The 25,044-nt window shown below is 41.3% G+C and overlaps 1 protein-coding gene across 2 annotated transcripts in view; it reads left to right on the forward strand.

Moving 5' to 3' along the window:
* fam135b (family with sequence similarity 135 member B) overlaps window positions 1-25,044 on the forward strand; it is a 367,782-nt gene that overhangs the window by 172,880 nt on the left and 169,858 nt on the right. For both annotated transcript variants that reach the window (XM_072569977.1, XM_072569978.1), the window contains exon 4: window positions 24,008-24,147. In XM_072569977.1, coding sequence (XP_072426078.1) covers window positions 24,008-24,147 — 140 coding nt within the window. The remainder of the gene's footprint in view (window positions 1-24,007; window positions 24,148-25,044) is intronic.

The raw sequence follows: 25,044 nt of genomic DNA on the forward strand, positions 1-25,044 counted from the left end.
GACTAATTGTTTGATTCACATGCTGATGATAGTTTCCTACCTTAGTTGTTGCATGTTGTAAAAAGTCATAAGAAATCTGCATTGGGATATAGATATTTCAAGTGAGTGGTCAAGAAACTATCAGATCCAATACATGTAGGAAAATATGAACTTCTCTACTTTAACAGGATGAACAGAAAGGCAGCATATTATTTAAATAGTGAGATTGCAGAACTCTGAGGTACAGAGGGATGCAGGCCACCTGGTACATGTATAATAAAATAGAATTATGTAGATACAGTAAGTGATTAGGAAGGCACATTGAATGCTTTTCATTGTGAGGGAAATAGGAAATAAAAGTAAGGATACTTTGTTACTGTTTTAGATGGCATAGGTGAGATCACTTATTTTCTTCATGCATGGAAAGGTGGGTGTCAATGGTTCTTCCAGCATATATTGCTCATCTCTGGATTGCCCTCAAACTGAGTGGCTTCCCAGGCCATTTCCGAGGGCAGCTAAGTGGAACCGCATTAACGTGTCTGGGAGTCACAAGTAGACAAGACAAAGTAAGGGTGGCAGATTTGACTAATGGACCAGATGGATTTTTATGACAATCTGACAATGGTTACATGATTGCCATTAGTTTAATGTTTCGTCTGTTTATTTTTAAATTAACAAATTCAAATGTTACCATCTGCCATGGTTGGATTTCAGCCTGAAGTTGTCAGAATGTTAGAGTGGGACTCTGGATCACTGGTCCAGACTAGTTATCATCATGCCATCACCACCTCGTCTGGAGACCTCAGTACATATTTTGTCTCCTTATTTAAGAAAGGATATAATTGGGTTAGACAGTTTTCTTTAAAAAGGGAATGGGTCAGAATTCTGATAATTATAGAGGTAGTTAGCCTAACATCTGTATTACAGGATGTGGTAGTACATTATATATTCAGATAGAAACAAATACGGAGAGTCTTGACAGGTCTGGTCACATCTGTGGACAGGGGTTGAAAGAGAAATAAAGATATTGTCTAAATGAAGTTGTGGATGGATGAAAATGGTTCCGGTCCACTGAGAGCAAAGTAAACAAGACGCTGGCAAGACCATTGTGTGGAGAGAATGAAAGAAAAATGGAATCAGGCTCTGACGTTTTGAGATTCACTAATGGGTTTGTGAGGCCTAAATGTGCCTGAGAAGTAAATGAGATGTGGTTCCTCAAACTGCATTGCTTCGTTGGAACGTTTGCAATAAGCTCAGGACACATATTAACCAACAAACAAGGTGTTTATTTTTAAATGGCAAGCACCTAGAAGGTCAGGGTCAACCTTGTGGACACAGCTGACATGTTTGGTCATCCAGTCAGCATTTAGTCTCGCCAATGTAGAGGAGTCCACATTGTGAGCAGTGAATACTGTAGAGTACATTGAATGAAGTACAGGTGAAATGCTGTTGCATCTGGGAGGTATTTTTGGGACCTTGGGCATTACAAACCTTAGTTAGGCTCCATTTGACTAGAAACTTAATTGCATCAGCTATGTGAATGCTGTAGCTATAAAAGCAGATCAGAGGCTGGGAATTACCTCTTGTCTGCCTGTGCCTTTTTATTATCGTAATGATGCAAATTGAGAGTATAATGGAATATTCTCCACTTGTCTAGATCAATGCAGCTTCAACAACACCCACTATCCATGCCAAAATTGTCAGCTTGATCGGCACTCTATCCGCTCCCTTGAATATTCACTTCCTCCACCACTTTGAGATACAGTGGCTGCAGTGTGTAGCAAATACAAGATGCTCTGCAACAAAGCCACCTTTTGACAGCAACACTCACGCTCACTACTTCTACCGGCCTGAAGGTGGCAGACACGTGGGAACACCACATGTATGTTTTCCTCCAAGTCACCCAAAATGCTGATTTGGAAGAGTGTTTCTTCAGTGATTGGGTAATATTGTTAGATTTCCACTGTAAGGCTGTGGGTATACTTGCACCAGTTGGACTGAAGCAGTTCAAGAAGAATGCTCACCACCACCATAAGGACAACTAATGATTTCAATGTCCCATGAAGGACTAATGATAAAATAAAAGATAAATTGTGTTTATTCAACTTGTGGTAACAGAGCGAGGTTTGTTGCCGTTAATGCAGATGATGTGATCTATATGGTTTTTTAAAGATGTGGTATAAAGTGCCACTCAATAAGGTTGAAAGAAAAAAATAAGTTTATGGAGTAAAAGAGGCTTTGGAAGCAAATATTTAAAGTTGTTTGAGTGATAGGAAACAGATTAATGATAAATAGTTGTCTTCTGGGAAAACAGATGCTCTTTGTTAGGATTTTGATAGGATTTCCTAGCGTTTGTTGCTTGCATTACTGTTTTTCTTGATATAAACCACATGGATGTAGGTCAATTTCAGAACTTGCAAGTGCGGTGAACAGAGAGAAGAGTGTTGAGAATGGTTGTGAGGAAGTGTCTCTGGATTTAAAGCATTATCGAGTCATAGAGGTGTACAGCAGGGAAACCGACCCTTTAATCCAACTCGTCCATGCTGACCAGATATCCCAACCTAATCTAGTCCCACTTGCCAGCACCTGGCTCATATCCTTAAAACCCTTCCTATTTATTTACCCATCCAGATACATTTTAAATATTTCAATTATACCAGCTTTCACAACTTCCTCTGGCAGCACATTTCATACACGCACCACCCTCTGCGTGAAAAAGTTGCCCCTCCCTTTTTATATCTTTCCCCTCTCACCCTAAGCTTGTGCCCTCTAGTTGTGGACTCCCCCACCTCAGGGAAAAGACCTTGTTTATTTTATCCTATCCATACTCCTTATGATTTTATAAACCTCTGTAAGGTCACCCCACAGTCCAGGGAAAACAGCCCAGCCTATTCAGCCTCTCCCTATAGCTCAAATCCTCCAACACTGGCAATGACCTTGTAAATCTTTTCTGAACCTTTTCAGGTTTTAACTCTGCTTTGGCTTCATAGATGTTGCCAGAGCTGCTGAGTTTCTCCAGCAATTTATTTTTTTTGTTACTTCACATCTTCAGTTTCCGCAATTCTTTGTTTTACTTTTTATGGGAGAAGAATGACAAGTAACTTCAAGAAGACAGAGACAGGTTAGTGCTATTGTGGGCACATGGCAAATGAGATTAATGCAGAAAAATAATAAGTGGTACATTTTGGTTAAAGGAACAAGGAGAAGGGTGATTTCCAAAGAGTATACAGGAATAGGGAAACAAGGCTATGTGTGCAGAACCATCAAAGGGAGCAGAATGGTTTGAGAAAACAATTTAAAATGTCAAAATTGGAATTTCTAAATCAAGGCACTGAGTACAAAAGCAAAATGATTATAGTGAACTAATATAAAATATTGATTCTTCTACAGTTTATTTGTGTGCAGTTCCAGGCTCCACAATTTCAGGAAGATGTGGGTTTGCAGAAGAGATTTTTGAAGGCAGTACTTAGGATGAGGGACTACATTTATGTGGATAGATTTGAGAAACTATTGGTATCCTTATTGGAGCACAGATGTTTGAGTGGAGATTTGCTTGGGTTGTTAAAGATTCTGAGATTCTAGATTGTGATGATGCTGTCACTTTAAAAATCTTATTTTGTCCTTGGCTTTGTTTTGAAGAGAAGCCGTAAAGGCAGAGGTGCTGAAGAGTCTAGTTTTAACAATGGAAGGGGAATAGCCAGTTCTCCCAGTTCAGGTTTTTTTCTAGTTTGTTTTTAGCTTTATCAGTCACAAGATGCTGGAGTCCAGGAGAGATGCAAGCATTAGTAAAGAATTCCTCTGACACTCTCTGAAATCTGTGTTCCCTCCTACCTGTAATAATTTGTATTTGAATTTACCCTTCTGCCGAGAGGTGTGTTTACGGATGTTACTGGATTGGAATTAGTTAGGTTGCTGCATTGGATTGATTAAGTTTTCCAATAGGTAAATCATTTCTAAATTCTGTTTTATTTTGTTCATGTTTCAAATATAGTGTTTAAATAAACTGTTTTGCTTAAAGCCTAGTGGTTTGACCAGCTGCATCACACCCAGAACACCCACATCTCCCTCTCAAAATAAGAAAATGTTAAGGTCACAGCTACCTTCTTAAAATATTTTGAGGGGGTCTGGCCTGGTCCATAATAAGATAGAAGAACTGGGAGACAAAGAGCAGGCTGTTTTGAAAAAAGAGCCAAAAGTGACTTGAGGAAGCATGACCCTGTCCTTTCCTTAGACGATCATTTTAACAGTGTCCTGCTTGCATGCTGCAGTGTTCTTGTGAATCACGGCGCTAACTGTAAGAGCAACTCCAGATTAGGCACTTTTGGACTAATATTGAGTTCAACACCTTCAAATTGTGAACTTTTTCTTTCCTTATCATCTTAGCTTGTTACATTCTGCAATCATGTCCTCTCTCTCCTCTCCCCACCCCCAGGTGGACTGACTGTGTCCTTTCAAGTCTGGCAGGAGACCATTGTTCTGCTATTCTCTCATTCAAATCATTTAATTTGAACTATCAATGTCTTTTCTCCACCAGCACCACAATGCCCCCCCCCCCAGCCAACCCAAACTGTAGCATAAATGCTGTCACCTCCACACTTCTCTTCAGCTCTGAAGTGTCATCTAGACTCGAAACATTAGCTTGCTCTCTCTCCGTGGATACTGTCTGACCTGCAGTGATCTTCAGCATTAATTGCTTTCAGTATCTTCAAAGAGTGAATGGTTTGGATCCAGAGTATGTTGCCTGAGAGAATAGTGGAGGAAGATTCAATTGCAATTTTAGTAAAATAATTCAGTCAGCACTTTTATATTCCATCTGCCAGGTTTTTGCTGATTCCTAGCAGGTGTTCGCTCTAATGATGGAAAATGTGAGGTTGTACACTATGGCAGGACAAATAGAGCTAAAGATTATTTCAATGGATATTCACTACAGAAAACTACACCACAGATATTTGGAAGCCTTTGTGCTTAAATCACACAATGTTGGCTTACAAGTTCAGCAGGCCGTGGGAAAGGCAAAGGGGATGTTGGCCTTTGTTTCAAAGGGAATGTAGTATAAAAATAGGGAGGTCTCACCAACACTATACAAAACGCTAGCCAGACCACAGCTGGAATAATGTGAACAATATGGGCCTCTCATCAAAGGAAGGATATACCGTCATCTGAGACAATCCAGAAAAGTTTCACTAGGTTGATTCTGTGTATGGAGGGACTGTCCTGTGAGGAGAGGTTTGTCAGAGTGGAGTTTAGGAGAATGGAAGATGACTTTATTGAAACATCACTGATTCTTAAAGGACTTGACAGGATACATGTGGAGAGAGTGTTTCCCCTTGTGATGGGTCTAGGACCAGAGGACATAATCTCAGAATATAAAATCGCCCATTTATGACAAGGATGAAGAGAATTCTTTTCTAAGAGGGATAAATCTGTGGAATTACTTACCATAGGCAGCTGTAGAGTCTGGGCAATTTACAAGCTGCTTCAGCCTTGGATATATTTAATCAGTGAAGAATCAAAGGTTATGGTGTAAGGCAGGAAAGCTGAGTTGAGGATTATTAGACCAGCCACAATTTCCTTTAGTGGCAAAATACATGTGATGGGCTGAATGGCCTACTTCTGCTCCTATGTCTTATGATCTCAAGGAAAGAAATGGGGAGTCGAATTAGGTAGGCCTTTTTCCACCCCTTTACACAGGGCAGTCTATTTCCATCCACTGTTATCATACCTGAGGAGTGCCAATCATGATTATTCAAACATGGAGAACATCGCAGCATGACTGATACCAATGATAGGTAAGAACAATGTCCACATGTTATATATGCTGTCTAACAAGGATCATTAGAACAGGATCAGCACTTGAGAAAATTGAAATAGGATCTTCTGGACTTTGTAATTTTGGAGAAGATTTGTAGCTCAGGTTGCAGATCAGGTTGTAAATTTGCTCATTCCTGACGAACAGCTTGTGCTCAACATCGACTCTCCTGCTCCTGTGATGCTACCTGACCGGCTGTGCTTTTCCAACACCACACATTTTGGCTCTGATCTCCAGTCTTCATTTTCTCCTTGTAAGTTTGCTCGCTGAGCTGGTAGATATTCTCGGATGTTTCATCATCATGCTGGATAACATCATCAGAGAGTATCTAGTGAAGCGTTGGTGTTCTCTCCCACTTGCTATTTATGTGTCTTGGTCTGTTGTAGTGGGTGATTTCACTTCCAGTTATTTTTCTAAGAGGTTGGTAAATGGGGTCCAAATTGATTTGTTTGTTAATGGAGTTCCAGTTTGAATGCCAGGCCTCTAGGAATTGCCATGCATGTCTTTGTTTAGCCTGTCCCAGGATGGATGTATTGTCCCAGTCGAACTGGTGTCCCCCTTTGTCTGTGTGTATGGATACTAGTGATAGTTGGTCATGTCTTTTGGTGGCTAGTTGGTGCTCATGTATCCTGGTGCTTGTTTCTTGCCTGTCTGTCCAATGTAATGTTTGTTGCAGTTCATGCAGGATATTTTGCATATGACATTCATTCTGCTGGTTATTGGTACTGGGTCCTTTAAATTCATCAGGAGCTGTTTCAGTGTAGTGGTAGGTTTGTGGCCTACCTCATCATTAAGTTGTCCAGAGATCTGTCACTAGTATCCATACACACAGATGAAGACCAGTTCGACTCTGATAATACAACGATCCTGGAACAGGCTAAACAAAGACGCACGTGGGAATTCCTAGAGGCCTGGCATTCAAACCAGAACTCCAATAACAAACATATTGATTTTTGGACCCCATTTACCAAACTCCCAAAAAGTACCAGAAGTGATATCACCCACCACAACAGACCAAGACACACAAGTAATAAGTGGGACAGAACCCCAGCACTTCATTGGAGGCACACTGATGATGTTATCTAGTATGGTGACAATGTCTGAGAACAAATCTACCAGGTCAGTGAGCACACTTACAACCTGATCTTCTGAACTTTAAATCACAGTAGTGGTGTATTGGGATTAGATTGGCTCCTCATCGGTAAATTTTAATAGTATGATTACCAGAACTTTAGTGCGTATTGTTGGTACATGACATTTATGAACCATAAACATAAACCATCTTGGGTTGTGTTTGGAGAGTTACCTTGAGCTACATAACACTCAGCTGAAACACAGTCTCTATACTATGAAATTAGGCTTTAATTCTCTGTCTTTTAATTCATCTTCTTGGAGCCAGAGTCTTTGGGCCAGCTACTGTTTATGTTATTACATCTGTTTCTATTGCCCTATCAGACTGCCAAGAAAATGATTTAGAAACATAAATGTCAGGATTCAAGTGATGAATACTGGGCTTCTGGTTTCAATTAAAAGATCAGTCACAATTTAGTTTTTGTTTTCACCCTGTGGTTTAATCTTTGGCAAATTTCATAAACCATCCCTAGTTTTAGGAATTCTTTTTGAATTATACTTCTAACTGTATCTACAACTATCTATAAACCTATCCGAGAGTCCAAAGCCGTCTATATGCTGACTCACAGCAAGTCTCATTCATTTGATCTCTGCTGATCCATATTGGCATATAGCCCTGGTTCTGTCTTCAGCTGTCTGGGCTCTGATTAAACCTGTCTACCTCGATCTCCTAGATGCTGCATTAATCCTATGTTTCTGACAAAGCTTTGGCCACCGACACCAAATTTCCATGTGTTCTGGTGTCAGGTTTTTCCTTTCTTATGCTCATTTTGAAGTGGCTTGGGATTTTTCAAGGCCCTGTGTTTTGAAGGTAATATATAAATACTGTCACAGCTGGCTGAGGAAATATGCTGGAAGTAAAACTCCTCTCTGCTAGGATTGTCACAAAAATTTTAAAAGGTACACCAAATTTGCCAATTTGCCCGACTTTCAAACAGAGACTGATAGGAAGCAGCTACCAGTTTTCTCTACTGACCAATACTATGTATTTCAAGTATTTTGACTAGGTACTGGTATAGATTGCCATGTAATAGTACTATTTTAGATGAAATTATATCTTATTGTCATGTGTACCCGAGTATGAATCCAGTGAAAAATGTATAGGGCCTCCACTCTCTGGCTCTATCTTAGGAATACAATAGTTAAAATTAAGAACAAGACCCAAAACTGAAACAAAAAGGGAAGTAAATATTTAGGTCACCCTTGCTGCCACCATGAGTCTTGAGCTGGGTTGACTCCTGCTGTCTGCGCTGGTCCCACCAATGCCATGGTGCTGCTACCACTTCACCCCCCTCTGTTGCTACCTCGAGTCCTGCACCTCACTGCCTACACCTGACATCGGAGTCACCACTGGGCCCACCTCACCAACATGGCCACCATCTTGGAACCAATCAAAGTATCAGAGTCCACCACAAATGCAAGAATGTTATCATTTTGAGCGAGCGCTGACATCAGAACAGCCGTCGATGCCAATGTGGCCACCATTGTCTCGAGTCCTGTGCTGGACACACCAAAGTTGAAGTCACCACACTTCAATTTCAACCACACTTCAACCACACCACATCTTGCTGCGGGGCCCATGCTACCTGCCATCACCAGTGCCACTGGTTCCGCTGCAGTCGTGCTCCCAAGGACAAAAGGTTAAGAGAGAGCTATAGGAAAAAGGAAAAAGAGAAATGGAAGGAAGCAGTAGACAAGCAGGAGTCTGAACATGCTACACCACTGCCGCCATCTTGGATTTATCAATTCCAATTTCAGAAGCACTTTTATGTCCAGGATTGGTGGGGGCTTTAAACAGTTCTTATATTTCGGAGCCACCAGTGATCACAGTCAGTTCAGGACTCTCCTGTTCTCTAACACTTTTTTGTCTCAGCAAGACTGCTGTGTTCTTGAAACTTTCTTTAAAAATGAGAAAAGAATGCCCGGTGTGACAATGGAAGAAACCTAATTAGTCAAACCCAGTCCAATTCAAATGTGAAATAGCTGCATTTGTGTGAATTAGGCGAGCTTCGATTTAGATGTAATGTACTTGCTTTGAAATCGATTTAATCAGAGATAATTTCTTACATGATCAATTGACAAACCTGGTGATGAAACAAAATAAAAAATGATGATTTTGTGTTCAGATGAAATCTCTTTTCACCTGCATTTTTTTTCCCTTCTCCCACCGCCACCAGCACCCACACCTACATACAGTTTCCTTCCTTTCTTTCTTATGGCTCTTGTCTCTTGCTGATATGTTTCATCCAAAGTTGTAACCTGAACCTTTCTCAGGCCGTTTGGTTTCCACTTCTCAGTCTCAATGGCTCATGGCAGGATGCTATCATAATCTTACTTCCTTTCCACACAAGCATAGATGCAATAATTTTCACTTCCCTTCCAGAGTGAAGCTGCTATTAATTGCCGTACTGTAACTGACCTATTTAAGTTCTGTTTAATCATGTTGAATGTTTTTCTGTATACTGTTTTTCAGCTCCTTTCACTGATCTATGATAAGACAGTGCTTTTGGCATCAAACCATCTGTACCTGCAATTTTCCACACTCTGCATTCCCTTTCCTAGCATTTCCTTGAGGGCAAAGTGTTAAGCAGAGACTTGAATCTTCCCTACAGGGCAAGAAGGGAAGCAGAACAGAGTGTGAATGAAGAGTTACAGTGGTATTTCTTTGAACAGATGGATTAGCAGGAGTGTTAGCAGAAATTGGCAGGAGATCATCCATTCTCTAATCCAGAAATAGTTGAGACACAGTTGGGAAGATCTAAAGGAGAGAAATTAGAGCAAGGTTTTTACTGAATCAAGGAACTGACATTAGATGAAGGGATTCTGGCATACAAATATTGGAAAAAAAAATTCTAAAATACCTCTCTTTGACCTGTTGCAATTAAGGAATATCACCTCCAAGGAGCTAAAGGAAGGAAGAAATTTAATATCATTTCAGTGAAAAACACTTAACGTTCTTTAATTTATCTTCTGCATCTGTTAAACTGCTTGAGGTGTTACTCCGTTAAATTAACAGGCTGCATTGTGTGGCCCTGTGGCAGCTAGTTTTTTCAGCAGTGGGAGTGAATTTACATCCACAGAATTGTGATTACTTCTAGCTCTAATTTCAGCCACCAATTTGACGACATTACTGCATCAGGGAGCATCTGCTGGAAGTATGCAGATTTTAATGTCAATCAGCTTAAAACGCAGTTGATAGGATTTTTTTGATGCAGTGTGTCATTGTGAGGATTTAACTGTGAGGCCACAACCTGCCCACCTAAATGGACCAGAGCTGAAAGGGATTTTGCTTCCTCGATGTCTGGCAATAATTAACACGCCATTGTACAGGTCAATGCCTGGTGCCCTGGCAGAGTCTGTGTGCTCATCTTGAGGCAGACTGCTGTCCCATCTTCAAATTTTCAACTTAACCACCCCTGCTAGCCAGAGAGTAGCTACTCTATGATAAAGGAGAAAGGGCATAGCTGTCCACTTGGGGGTGGACAGCATGCAAATATTGGAAGATATTCCAACATAAAATCTGATAGAACAGACCATTGTGCATGTCTCTCTCCTGCACACGATTATCATCATGAGGCTAAATTCCTAATTGCTATCAGCTATACAGCATCACGATGATAATGATGAGGGGGAGATAACCAAAACAATGATTCATCTGCCTTTGACATAAGTAAATGATTCCCAAGTCCAACAATTTCATCACTGACCATTGCAGCGTTCACCAGGTTATATTTCAAAAATAAAATCCTCCAGAAAATAAATCTTCCAAATTGAATATATCATTCCATTTGCATGCAGGTATCAGTTGATTAGCCCTGCATTGTTCTTTGGTCATTGCATGTTCAGAACGAAGTAGTGTTAACCCAGTGTGGCTGGTGGAAGGCTGTTGACTTTCAGGAAGGGACACTCTGGGATTACTTTAACTTGAAGCAATGCCTGGACCCAACTTTGAACTACACCTATCTCAAACAAGTCTGGCCTGGGTGGATGAAGGGCAGAAGGCTGTGCACACGTAATTGACACAAGGGCTGATGGAAAAGAGGTGGTGGGTTTTGGGGCGCCTGTGGGTAGTGCAGCCCCGGACATGTGCAAGTCATTAAATGCAGCGCCAGGCAGGTGGTAGCTGACTGCAATTTGCTGAGGAGAGAGAGAGAGCATGAAAGAGCAAGAGAGAAGTGGTGGCAGTGAGCAAGAGAGAGGGTGGGTACAGCATTGTCTGGCCTGGTGAGGATGGGATGTGCATGAGTCCGTCCCGGGTTCTGCGAAGCCATGGCCCTGGAACGTGAGCTGAGATGGCAGAGCCGTCGCTGCCCGAGTGACTGATGCCACTGTTCAGCCAGAGGCTCTCAGCTCTGCCCCCTGCCCCACTAAGCCGTTAGCCCCGGCCATCGTGCCCATAGGGCTTTGCCAGCCAGCCGGTGGTAGCTGGCAGCCTCCCCCTCCCCCCGCCAACTCCAGCCCACCTCGGGGACATAGGCATGGGAGTGAAAGTGGGCAGAGACAGTGTATCCTCTCAGGTGGTCACAGTATCCACTGGCACACAAATAGATACAGCATCCACTGGCACCCACATGATTACAGTATCCGTGGGCACTAGAATAGCCCCAGTTCCGACTGGCATCCAAGGGGCTACAGTTTCCACTGGCATCCAAATAGATACAGTACCTGCAGGCAGTAGAAATAGCCCCAATTCCTACTGGCACCCAAATGTCTACAGCATCTGGGGAATCCCAACTAGTTTCAGTGCCCACTTGCTCTCAAACGGTTATAGATTGTGGTCACTGTGCATGGCAAGAGTGCACGGAAGCTGCACCAACGACCTCACCGCTATCTTCAGGACCTCATGCTGACCATTGATCCTGTCCTCAGCACCCTTTCTGCTGGCCAGGAGACGGCGAGCAGCAGCTGTAGAAGGAGAACCTTGGAGACCCCATGTCTGATGCCAGCCCATTGCCTGTGGCAGGGAGACAGTGATGGGGGCCTACAAGCAGACGGGAGTGATGGCCCAGATGTACCCAAGTGGAAAAGACAGGAAAACTGGGACAGTCCTGGCGGTCTAAGCCTGGTGAATGGCCACAGCGAAGATCCGGGCCCTGGCAAGGATGCCAAATGTAAGAAAGAGGAGGATGAAAACATTGTGCCCTTGGTGTGCCGAGACGTTAATGTGATGGGCAGGGCATAGCAGGACATGCAGTTGAGACTGCAGATGCAGGACTTGGTCAACAACTATATTATGCCCTGCATGAATTGCTCTGGCATCCGCGTCAAGGACAGTTTTCTGGGGGAGGGACTGGGCAATAAGGTCCTCATGGAAGTGCTGACCCTTCACCCGAATGGGATCTTGATGGACGGGGAAGGTAGTCAGCCCTCTCAGCATGCCCACCTGGAGTATCAGAGGTGACAAGACCTCCAGGGTGGATGACAAGGAACAAGCCTGTGCCAATATTGGCCTCTTGATGGCCAGGATCGATGAGCTGCTCACTGATAGCGCTGGCAGACTGGGGACATACGTGATCAATGGGAAGACTATGGTAAGGGATACTCTGGGAGATGGACATGCTAAGGGTGGGAGCCAATGTTTGTTTGTAAGGGCCAATTGCATTGTGCTTGACCTGTCAATAATGTACAGTCTGTTATTAAGTTACATTGCTGTGATTGTGGGAAGGAAGACAATTTGAGCCATACCCTCCATTCTCAGCAGTCCCTCTTGTCCGCATGTGAGTATTTACGTACAGGTAATTCTGCTCTTACACTGTCGTTGCTTTCCTGTGTGACCCCACGCTACAAAAAAATCACGCTATACAAATCACTGAAGCTGAGGCATGACCTTATAGAGGTTTATAAAATCACAAGAGGCATGGAAAGGGTAAATAGACAAGGTCTTTTCCCTGGAGTGAGGGAGTCCAGAACTAGAGGGCATAGGTTTAAATTGAGAGGGGTAAGATTTAAAAGGGAACTGAGGGGCGTTTTCCACACAGACAGTGATGCGTGTATGGAATGAGCTGCCAAAGGAGGTGGTGAAGGCTGGTACAATTACAACGTTTAAAAGGCATCTGGAATGGGTATGTGATTAGGAAGAGTTTAGAGGGATATGGGCCAAATGCTGGCATATGGGACTAAATTTAGGATGCCTGTTCGGCATGGACAAGTTAGACTGTAGAGTGTGTTTCCGTGCTGTACATCTCCATGATTCTCTCAATCACATTTAAAGTTTTGGCGATGCAATCACGCTACAGCCAACACATGTTTTGAAAGTATCCGCTTGAGAAACGGTGTCCCCTATTTGTCAATAGTGTTACAAAGAATTCATGTTGACGAAATGTGCATGATAGCAGAACGACCTGTATGTATATCTGTGTCAGGGCCACACTCGCTGAAGTTGAAGTCAGTGTCTTTCAAATGATAGGAAAGCAAAGAATGAGCAGGGCTACAGGGGTCAGGGCATGAAGCAAACTGGTCCTTCAGAATGGCAGGCATAATGGGCTGAATGGACCCCTCACCCCATGGCAATTTTGCAACATGTGTTAGCTAACATATTTTGACAGACTGGATGCTACCAGTCTGTTTTAACCCCCACCCCTTCAAACAAAATAAGTGCGCGAAATTAGACCAGCTGACAGCAAGGAGTAAGTTATTTTAGACCCAGAGAAAGTGCGCAAAATTAGACCAGCTGACAGCAAGGCATCAACTATTTTAGACCCAGAGAGGTTTGTTCGGTGATTACATGAATCTTTACATTTCTCTGTGTCTGAGGGTTGTGAGTGGTTGGAAGGTGAGAATATGTAAGACTTAGGTGAATAAATTTCTGGATACTCAAGGGAATTGGACATGATATTGGGAGTGGGTGGGAAAGTGAGGTTGAAGCCTAGTAAATAGGAAGAGGATCAGGGCCCTGCTCCTGTATTGTGAGCGTGCATACCATCTTTTTTCGAATCAGCCTGTTCAGGGATGTTATTGTACACCTCGAGCAAGTGGGACTTGAACCCTGGTCTTTCTGGGTAGACGTAGGGTCACTACCACTGTGCCACAAGAAGGCCCTGCACATGTTTACATTTATGATTGGCCTGAAGCTTTTGCCATTACAATGGGAAAGATTCAATCATCTCATCAGCAGCAGTTTAATACGAGGTGCTGTGTTAATCGGATTAGGCTGCCTTTAGCCCATAGTTCATAGAAGTAGCTTCATCCTGACGTTAAGTTTCTTTAGGAAAGATGTTGTTGTACTTGAAAGGGTTCAGGAAAGATTTACAAGGATGTTACCAGGGTTGGAGGATTTGAGCTGTAGGGAGAAGTTGAATAGACTGGGGCCGTTTTTTCCCTGTGGTGGGGGAGTCCAGAACTAGAGGGCATACATTGAGATTGAGAAGGGAAAGATATAAAAGGGACCAAAGGGGTAACAGAAGGTGGTACTTGTATGGCAAGAGCTGCCAGAGGAAGTGGTGGAAGCTGGCACAATCACAGCATTTAAAAGACATCTGGATAGGTATATAAATAGGAATGGTTTAGAAGGATATGGGCCAAATGCTGGCAAATGGGACTAGATTAGTTGGGGTGTTTGGTCAGCAGGGATGAGTTGGACCAAAGGGTCAGTTTCCATGCTGTACTCTAAGTATGACTCTAAGTATTCTGGCAGATGTTGGAAGTAGCAATGCCTTTGGCCTAACAGACGATACCGTCATGTTTTATTCTTAACTAACAATGGGATCAAAGTCATAGGGGATAAACTGGAAAATATCTACTATGAAAAAACCTCATGAATCATGTGAAGATGAGGGAAAAAAGTAAATGTTAATAATTCAATATATTGTCTCTGTTACATAATCAATCATGAATAAAACTTCCATTCAGAAAGAACAGAACCTTCAAATATCTTCAAGTAATAAATCTCACATAAAACAAAATTCTATTTGAGCTCCAACATTAAAGAAGTCTCATCCGCTAATATCCTCAATAAGCTATTCATTACATATTGAAACTCAGAAACCCTTACTGAGCTCACTCAAGCTTTTCTAACTCTGCCAAGCATTCATAACAATATAAATAAAACGGTTCGAGAAAGGTAAATTAATTGCTCATCAAAGTAGAGCATTCGACGTCTTTTTCTTTTTGGACCTTCCTCTGCAAATCAAACAGTTTTTGTTTTGAAAAGCTCTCATTAGCAGCTGTGGCTTGTTTTAAAGTTTATAGAGCAGGTGATTTTTTAAAAAAAAACTCCAAAACCTAAGAACTATCTGCCCTTCAGGAGAATTTATGTATACTCCACCAATTTATGACATTCACACCATGGATAAGACACTGGCAACAGTCACAGTTGAATCTGTTTCAACTCTCAGCTCATTTTAAATGGACCACCAGCGTTGTGATATGGAATGTGCAAATTACAGCCCATTGTTTTTCCCTTATTGTCAATAAAGCTTCATCCAGAAATGGTTTGTTAAATCTGTATCCCATCAGCTATTTTTATGGACTCAGAGTCTTCCTACTCTCAAATCTATGGCATGAGGAATCCGAGGTGTAAAACCATGACCTGCTGCTGTATTCCATCACATACTTCAATCATGTCTCTGTACCCTTGTCATAATTTGAGCACCAGCTAAGAACTTTATGATTATTTATGTTTTGATCTTGTGAGATTTTACAAAGTTACAATTTAATATAAGGTTGAGTTACCATGGAAATGGGAGGGGTACATTGTTTCCTTTTCTAGTTCCACATTTTCACACACTACAAATTTAAATGTACCCAGTTTGATGATATGGTTAATTACATGGGTCTCAGACTGTGTCATGGATACTGTTAAGAACAAGATTTGGAGGAACCAGTGTTGTACTGGGGTGGACAAATTTAAAAGTTACGCAACACCAGGTTATAGTCCAACAGGTTTACTTGGAGGCACTAGCTTTCAGAGTGCTACTCCTTCATCAGATGGTTGTGAAGCAGGACCATTAGACAGAATATATAACAAAAGATTACAGTGTCATGCAGTTAAAATGATACATTGAACAAATCTAGATTAAGTCTTCATCCTTTAGATTGGATTTTCTAGTTTCAGTTCTTTAATGTGTAAATCCCAGAACTTCTTTTAAGTCACGTTCTCAAGATAACGTCAGGTTTCTTACGAAAAGGTGACATCTTAGCTCAGACAATGCATTAAAGGTGTGAGGTTAAAGTCTGGCTGTATCCCAATCTTCAGTCAGACTGCTTCTATTTCTAAAGTAGAATTTACAAGATATTACGAAGAGAGGTTGACTAAGCTCGGACTTTTCTGTCTGGAGAGAAGGAGGAAGAGAGATGACTTGATCAAGGTAAAGAAGGTAATGAATCAGAAACATGGATAGTCAATAGCCAGAGACATTTTCCCCAGGGCAGGAATGACTGGCATGAGGGGTCATAGTTTTAAGATGTTAGGAGGAAGATATAGAGGAGATGTCAGAGGTAAGTTCTTTACGCAGAGAATTGTGAATGCATGGAATGCATTACCAGCATGCTAGTGGAAGCAGAGTCATTAGAGACATTTAAGTGATTGCTGGGCATGCACATGGAGAGTAGTGAATTGAGGAATGCGTAGGATAGGTTATTTTATTTTAGATTAGAAATAATCCTCGGCACAACATGGTGGGCTAAAAAGCCTGTTCTGTGCTTTGCTTTTCTATGTTCTATGTTCTACCTTTTATGAAAAAATATTTAAAAATCTGAATACCAACCTATTTCAATGGAGTTTAATGTTGCAGCTCTACCTCTTAAAGACTGTCTGCATTGCAGGGCTAAAGAAAAACATTCTGAATTACCTGACTAACAAGATGCTAAAAAAAAACTGTATTCCTTGTACTTAGAGTGAATGCATGCAAATGTAATTATGTTTTTACACCTTGTAATGAAATTCATTTATAAACTACTATTCATTTCACCAAGAGATGTGATCCTTTTTATTAATTAATAAAATTTTTAAACAATTATGGCATGTAGGTGTTGCTAACTACTCCAATATTTACTGTGACCCGGAATTGTCTTCTAGAACCACTGCAGTCCAGTAGGTAGATCTATAATGCCATTCAGAGAGAAGTCCAGGATTATAACCCAACAATACTGAAGGAACAACCATATATTTTCAGTCAGGATGGTGAGTGGCTCGGAGGGGAACTTGCAGGTTTAATATCTTAAAATTTTGAACAGAGAGCAATTTGCTCAGGAAAAGGCACTGGACACAACAGTAATAATGATGCACCTACAAGGAGCAAGAAGCTTAGCTGGAGTCATTTTGTCTTTTGAGATGTCACATGGCTCATTTTGAATGTAATAAGACCAGTGCATTTCTGAAATCAGTCAGATAAACAATTTGGCTTGCTTGCTTCCTCTCCTTTCTTTGTAATTCCGTCATGCAAAATGTATGAGCTAATCCTAGCAAAAGTCATTATTACAATGCAGGGAGAGTTCCTCAAGTGGATTTTTTTGAGAACTCTTCATTTCCAGAAAAAGGAACTTAGTCAGCTACGACTGTTCCAGGAAGTCTCACCACTACTAGTAGCTAATGAATTTTAAACACAGATCAGTATTACAACTGAGGTTGAGTGTGTGTTGCTGGAAAAGCATCTTCTCTTCGTAAGACAAGCCCTCCAGTCCAGGCAACATCCTGGTAAACCTTCTTTGCACCCTCTCCAAAACCTTTCCTATAATAGGATGACCAGAATTGCACATAATATTCCAAATCTGGTCTCACCAGGGTCTTGTAGAGCTGCAGCAAAACCTCTCAACTCTTAAATTCGATCCCCATGTTAATGAAAGCCAGAATACCATATGCTTTCTTAACAACCCTATTCACTTGGATGGCAACTTTGTGGGATCTATGCACTTGAACACCAAGATCCTTGTGTTTCTCCACACTGCCAAGAATCCTGTCTTTAATCCTATATTCAGCATTCAAGTTCAACCTTCCAAAATGCATCACTTCACATTTAACCAGGTTGAACTCCATTTGCCATTTCTCAGCCCAGCTCTGCATCCTGTCTGTGTCATGCTGCAGCCTTCAATAGCCCTCAATACTATCAAAGGCACCTCCAACCTTTGTGTCATCAACAAATTTATTAACCCACCCCTCAACCTCCTCATCCAAATCATTTATTAAATCTATGAAGAGCCGAGGCCCAAGCACAGAGCCCTGCAGGACCCCACTCAACACTGACCTTCAGCCAGAATACTTTCCATCTGCAACCACTCTCTGCCTTCGGTTAGGCAACCAATTCTGAATCCAGACAGCCAAATCTCCCTATATCCCATACTTGCTGACTTTATGAATGAGCCTAATATGCTATTAAAATGTTATTATGCTGAGCATTTGCCAGTGCCTCTATGTCCCATTGGCAGACATATACTTCAAAATGTTTCAGAGGCAGTAGTAGTCCCAGGGTTTAAAATATGCCTTTCTGGTAAACCTTTCCTTTTTCTCTTCCCAGTATTCAGACAGGGAAAATCACTGACAAAGACAGTACAAAAATAATTGAATTCAAGGTAGTTTATGGAGAGAAAAGGGTAGTTAAATTATGTAAATAAGTAGAAAATATGTGGATCTTAGTAATAAAGATGTTATATGTGTCACAAAGCTAGTTTCTTTTTTCTAAAAGTTTTTCTTTTCTCAAGGATACTATGTCTTGTCTTTTCAGTGGGGGGTAATAAACCACTCTCAGCACCAATTAGTCTAGTTTGGTACAAAGATTAAAGGGTCTTGAGAGGCCTCTTTATTGATACGTAAATAAAGAAGACTTTAGGCCAAAGTGGTAAAAACGATAACTGCAGATGCTGGAAACCAAATTCTGGATTAGTGGTACTGGAAGAGCACAGCAGTTCAGGCAGCATCCAATGAGCAGCGAAGTTGACGTTTCGGGCAAGAGCCCTTCATCAGGAATATTCTATTCCCGATGAAGGGCTCTTGCCCGAAACGTCGATTTCGCTGCTCGTTGGATGCTGCCTGAACTGCTGTGCTCTTCCAGCACCACTAATCCAGAATTTAGGCCAAAGTGGTCAAGTTTTAGAAGTGACCTGTATAATGAAAGGGGAGTGGTTCCCCCCACCACCGGCTTTTATTGGGACTATTGTGTGTATTTGGAGCAGCATTATTAGGTCTACTTTGGATTCATTGACTGCTGTAGGGATTCTTCATTCTGTTCTTTGTGTTTCATTGTATAATCTTGTGAATAAATTTTTGTCTGTTCTAAAACGTGGTAGTCAACCTAGCTATCTCAATCTGGGAAATTTTCACTGTACACTTACCAAAACAAATTGCAAAGTTACGGTCTGGACTGTCTGCTTAAGAATATTTTGAGTAGTCTGGTCTAGTCCATACCAGATTGGGAGATCTTTGTGGGATTTTAAACAGTGAGTGGTAGGTGCTAGTGTCTTTATTTTAGGTGCTGGTTTGGTTAGGTAGACAAAGCTTGGGATAGTAGTGCCTCTTTCAATTGCCAAAAGGTTTCTGGATATGGATGCGGTGACTTTGGAAGTTTTGCAAGAGGGGAATAAGACCAAGTAGCAGGAATTAGCAGAGAAGCTGGAATTGGAACTGTCTGCATCTGTGAAGAAAGGAGACTTACTTACAACAGTAGCTCAGCTTTTAAACCTGCTGGAGAAACCATCAGAATCCATAGAGATGGCAAGAATTCAATTGCAAATGAAGTAGCTTGAGTTAGAGTCGAGAGATAAGGAACGCACAGCAGAAATGAAACAGTTTGAGTTATGATTAAAAGCAGAAGAGGGGGCAAAAGAGAGTGGAAGAGCAGAGAGAAAAAAGAGGGTTTCTGAACTTCAAAAACTGACACTTTAAAAGGAAAGTCAGCTTAAAAGGTTGGAGATAAAGGCTGAAGATAATCTCAGTGAGGAATTAGTACAGACTTATGTGGAAGAGCAGAGATTTAAAATGGCAAGATTGGCAGCTGAAGTGGCTGATTAAGAGCTGGTCCATAATACACGGTTTGGCTTCCAGAATCAGTTTCAGTCCACGAGGGATGGAAATTGGAGCAAAGAGAAATCCTCACGTGGAAAGGGAAAGGTTCGTCTCAGTGAAAATCATAAGGATAACTTACCACAGGGTAAAAAAGAAGCCCTTGAGGGGGACAAAGAAGTTAAAAAGCTCCGGTGTTTTAATTGTGCCACTCCAGCCACACAAAATCAGTGTTGGTGGGCTAGGAGAAAGCCAGATCTAGGAAAACCAGACAAGCCTGAATGTTTTGTTGGACTAGTAACAAAAAGAACAAGGGAAGTTAGATAACTGCCTCAGAGCATACAAGATGTTCAGAGGTTAATTTAAGGAGGAAGTGCCATATCTGCTTAAAAAAAAATACATGCAAGGGTAAAGTTTATTCACATAGACCAGGAATAATAGGTAAGGAGGTTACAGTATTAAGGAACACGGGATCCTTTCAGTCTGTAATGCTGAAGAATGAGGAGACATGTACTCCTGAGGAACTACTGCCAGAAAAGGTACTGGTAACAGGAATTCTTGGTGCGACAAAGAGTGCTAAATATGTAACTTGAGGCTAGAGAGTCCAGAGAAGAGTGGAGAATTTGTGTTAGGAGTACAGAGCAAACTCTCAGCTCCAGGAATACACTTTTTCCTTGCAAATGATGTAGCTGATTCACTGGTAGGTGTGCTGCCTATTCTAGTTGAAAAGCCAGTGGAAATGCAGGCAACTGAAGACATGAAGGATGTTTATCCAAAAACTTTCCCTGATGGTGTAGTCATAAGATCACAGAGGCACAAGCTGACACAGGAAAGTTCAAAAGGCACAAATAAGGAAGCTGACATAGCATTATTCAAGACCTTTTTGATCAGATAAGTGGAACAAAGAAGGAGCAAATAGGTCAACATACAAGTATCTTTAGCTCTGCTAAGCTGATCGAATTACAGCAGAAAGATGAGAACTTAAAATAGTTGTATCAGAAGGCACTTTCAGAGAAGGAAAGTGAATGCGTGGCATTACTTAACAAATGATGTCTTAATGAGGAAATGGAGATCATTACACATTCAAGCAGATGAGAAATGGGCAGAGATTCATCAAATTGTTTTGCCAGTAGGGTATAGAAAGGAGGTGAAAAAGCGCAGCAGGTCAGGCAGCATCCTGATTCCTGAGGAAGGACTTATGCCTGAAACGTCGATTCTCCTGCTCCTTGGATGCTGCCTGACCTGCTGCGCTTTTCCAGCAACACATTTTTCAGCTCTGATTTCCAGCATCTGCAGTCCTCACTTTCTCCTATAGAAAGGGGGTGCTGTGAGTGGTGCATGAGCTACCACTTGGAGGTCATTTAGGGGTGAGGAAAACACAGACTAAGATACAAACACATTTTTGCTGGCCTGGACTCATAAAGATGTCGTTGAATTTTGTCAGACGTGTCATACATGTCAGCTAATTGGAAAACCACAGGCAGTAATAAAACCTGCACCTTTAATACCTATTCCAGTGTTTGAGGAACCTTTCACAAGAGTCTTGATTGATTGTGTAGGTCCCCTACCTCAAACAAAAAGTGGGAGTAAGAATTTATTAATAATAATGGATGTGTTGACTAGGTTTCCAGAAGCAATCCTGTTTTGCACCATCACATCTAAAAGAGTTGTAGAAGAATTACTTAATTGTTTGATTAGATACAGATTACCAATAGAGATCCAGACTGTTCAAGGAGGTTATGGATAAGTTGGGAATAAAGCAGTTCAAATCTACTGCGTACCATCTGAAATTGCAGAAAGCACGAGAGAGCTGTAATGGCCATGTTGAGGGCTTATGGTCAGGATTATCCAGATAATTGGGATAAGGGAGTTCCGTTTGTGCTTTTTGCGATCAGAGCTGCATTGAATGAATCGACCAAATTCAGTCCGTTTGAATTAATGTTTGGGTATGCAGGAAGAGAGCCGTTAAAGTTGATTAAGGAGAAGTTAAATCAGTCAGAATTCAGAGACCACCCTTTTGGACTATGTGTCAAATTTTAGAGAATGATTAAATAGAGTGGGAGAGTTGGCTAGACAGCAATTAAAAGTATCAAAGTCAACACCGTTACAAAGACTGCTGCATATCTAATTCTATGGTTGGAGGACTGTCGAAAAAGTGGGACAAGCAACTTACATTTCTAAGTTGGACTTGCTCAGAGGTTCCTGGCAAGTACCTCTGTCAGAGAGAGCAAAGGCAATCTTGGCTTTCGTAACGCCAAATGGACTATATCGGTTCAAAGTCGTGCCATTAGATATGAAAAATGGTCCAGCCACTTTTCAGAGACTGATTAATAAGGTCATTTCCAGATTACCCAACTGTGTCGTATATATTGATGACCTGGTGATTTTTAGTCATTCGTGGAAGGAACATTTACAGCATTTTTCGGACTTGATTGATTGACTTTGGTGGTAAATCTAGCTAAAAGTGAATTTGCCAAAGCCCAAGTCACCTTCCTGGGACATGTTATTGGACATGGATAAATGGCCCCAATGGAATGCAAAAATGAATGTAATTGGGGAATTTCCCACACTGTCCATGAAAAAAAACAGTACTACGGTCCCTGGAATTGAGTGGATTTTACCAAAGGTTCGTTTCGAACTTTAGCAGTGTAGCTGTTCCACTCACTGAATTGTTAAAAAAAGGGCAAGAAGTTTCCTTGGACAGTGGACTGTCAAAAAGCATTTGACAGCCTAAAAACTGTGTTAACCACTGCCCCAGTATTAGCCTCACCGGATTACGCAAAACCTTTCAAGGTGGCTATCAATGCCAGTAATGTGGGTGTCGGTGTGGTGCTTCAGGAGGATGACGAGGGGATCGAGAGATCCATTGGGTATTTTTCCAGAAGGTTGAATGTTCACCAACAGAAATATTCAATGGTGGAGAAAGAGACTTTAAACTTGGTGTTGGCATTACCACATGACAGTGTTTATATTACCAGCAGTGCATTTTAGACGACTGTGTACACTGATCATAACCCATTGACATTTGTGGAAACAGTTAAGGACAAAAATGCCAGACTGTTTCAATGGAGCTTGTTGTTGCAGCCATTCAATTTGACAGTTGTGCATGTGGCAGGTCATGAAATCATGATGCTGATTCGTTATCGAGATTCGAATGTGATACGGAGGCATTCGGTAGCCGGTGTGCTGCAGCCTGAATTTGCATGTGGTTGTGCATATTTGCACATTTATAGTTAGTATAGCGTATATGTGTGTTTAGACAACCAACTGGGTTTTTAAAGGGGGGGGGGAAATGTGTCATAAGGCTGATTTCTTTTTTCTAAAAGCTGTTCCTTTTCTCAAGGATACTGTGTCCTTGATTTTTTTTTTCAGAGGGGTAATAAACCACTCTCGGTTCCAGTTAGTATGGTTTGATACACAGATTAGAGGGTATTGAGAGGCCTTTTTGTTTATGTGCAAACAGTTGAGACTTCAGGCCAAAGTGGCCATGTTGTAGGAGTGACCTGTATAATGAAAGGGGAGCGGTCAGCTCTCTAGCTGAGCAATTTAGTTTAGTCCAGAACTAATGAGAAGTTCAACAGTGAGCTGTGTGGAATCTGTGTGTCTGTCTCTCACTCTCACTCTTACTCTCTCTCACTCACTCACTCACTCACTCTCTCTCTCTCTCTCTCTCTCACTTTCTCTCCCTTTCTAACCTCAATCTGCAAACATGTGTTCCATTTGTAATGGTTTTTAAGGGGCTTTGCTTATTGTGACTGTTGTGTGTGTTTGGAACAGCATCATTAGGTCTAGTTTGGATAGACTGAGTTCCGTTGAGGTTCATTATTCTGTTCTTTGTGTTTTATTGTGAATAAATTTTTGCCTGTTTTAAAACCTGGTCGTCAACCTAGCTACCTCACTCCGGGTAATTTTCACTGTACACTTACTGAAACAAATTGCAAAGTTATGGCCTGGGCTGCCTGCTTAAGAATGTTTGAGTGGTCTGGCCTAGTCCAGAACAGATGTCTTTGGTTTTTTACTGCTGTTAAGAATTCTCTTTTGGTCAGAAGTTCAAATAATTTCAGGAATTGATAGTAGCCTGAATTGCATTCTAGAGCAATTTGAGGCGGTGAAGGTGATTTGTTTCGATATACACTGAAGTTGTTTGTTTTTTGCAGGTGATTCGGTCCCCAGTCCACCCTTCATTCATGACAGCACAGTCTACAGCAAGATATTCCAGATCTTGTACAGAAATGAAGAGGTCGTAGTGAACAACTCTAGCCTTTTCAGAGTTCATCTCTTGTTGGATGGAGAAAGGGTGAGTTATTTTGTTAAATATTGTATTCTTCAGGGTAACAACACTGCAAGTAGGAAGCAGGTTTTGAAGAGAGCAGGGGTCAGATTTTCTGCATAATTGCATTGTTGCCCAATTTCAAACCTACGTTTCCATCATCAAGGTTCTCTGCCAATAGCACTGGATTACCACATTCATCCTATAACCCATTCTCTTAAAATTGTCTCCATACATAAATTGCAAACATGCATTTTCAATTCGTTCTTGAATTAGCTGCTTTTAATCGTACACTTTGGGAACATTATAGTCATTAACTGTCCCTGCAAAAGAAAAGCACGTATGAAAACTGGATCAGTAAGCCAGAACTAACCAGTTTAATGAACTGTTAAATACTCAGCAAACGATCAAATAACTGATGGAAAGCCCTGTATATAGAACATAATCAATGTTTATTGTATCAATAATTGTCATTATTCTTATTTTCTTAAATCACTCTACGTGCTATTATATTTTCAATAAATTTTGACACTTCATTTGGGAATATTTACTAATTAGGAAAGGAACTAGCAGGAAAATGATCAATATAATCATGATCATGATAAGTGTTGTGTTTTTACATAGAAATTTACAAAGAAATGAAAGAAATGCTAGGATCACTGAGCAAGACTCAGCTTAAGCACTGACAGAATAATGTATTGACTTTAATGTAGAGGACAGATAATACACTCAGTACAGCTCGAGCTTTGTAATGATAGGTACTTCCATTTGGGAATGCAAATATAGAGTCTTTGTTTTTGCAGGGTGATGGTGAAGTAAGAACAAAGGGAAGAATGCTCAAAATGGAGGCATAAAGTGGTGCCTGTGAGCAAATGATATAACAGGCTACCCTGACTAGTTTTGTGCTTGCAAAATGCCTGAGAA

The sequence above is a fragment of the Chiloscyllium punctatum genome, chromosome 5, assembly GCF_047496795.1.
Source record: "Chiloscyllium punctatum isolate Juve2018m chromosome 5, sChiPun1.3, whole genome shotgun sequence".
NCBI classification, from domain to species: Eukaryota; Metazoa; Chordata; class Chondrichthyes; order Orectolobiformes; family Hemiscylliidae; genus Chiloscyllium; species Chiloscyllium punctatum.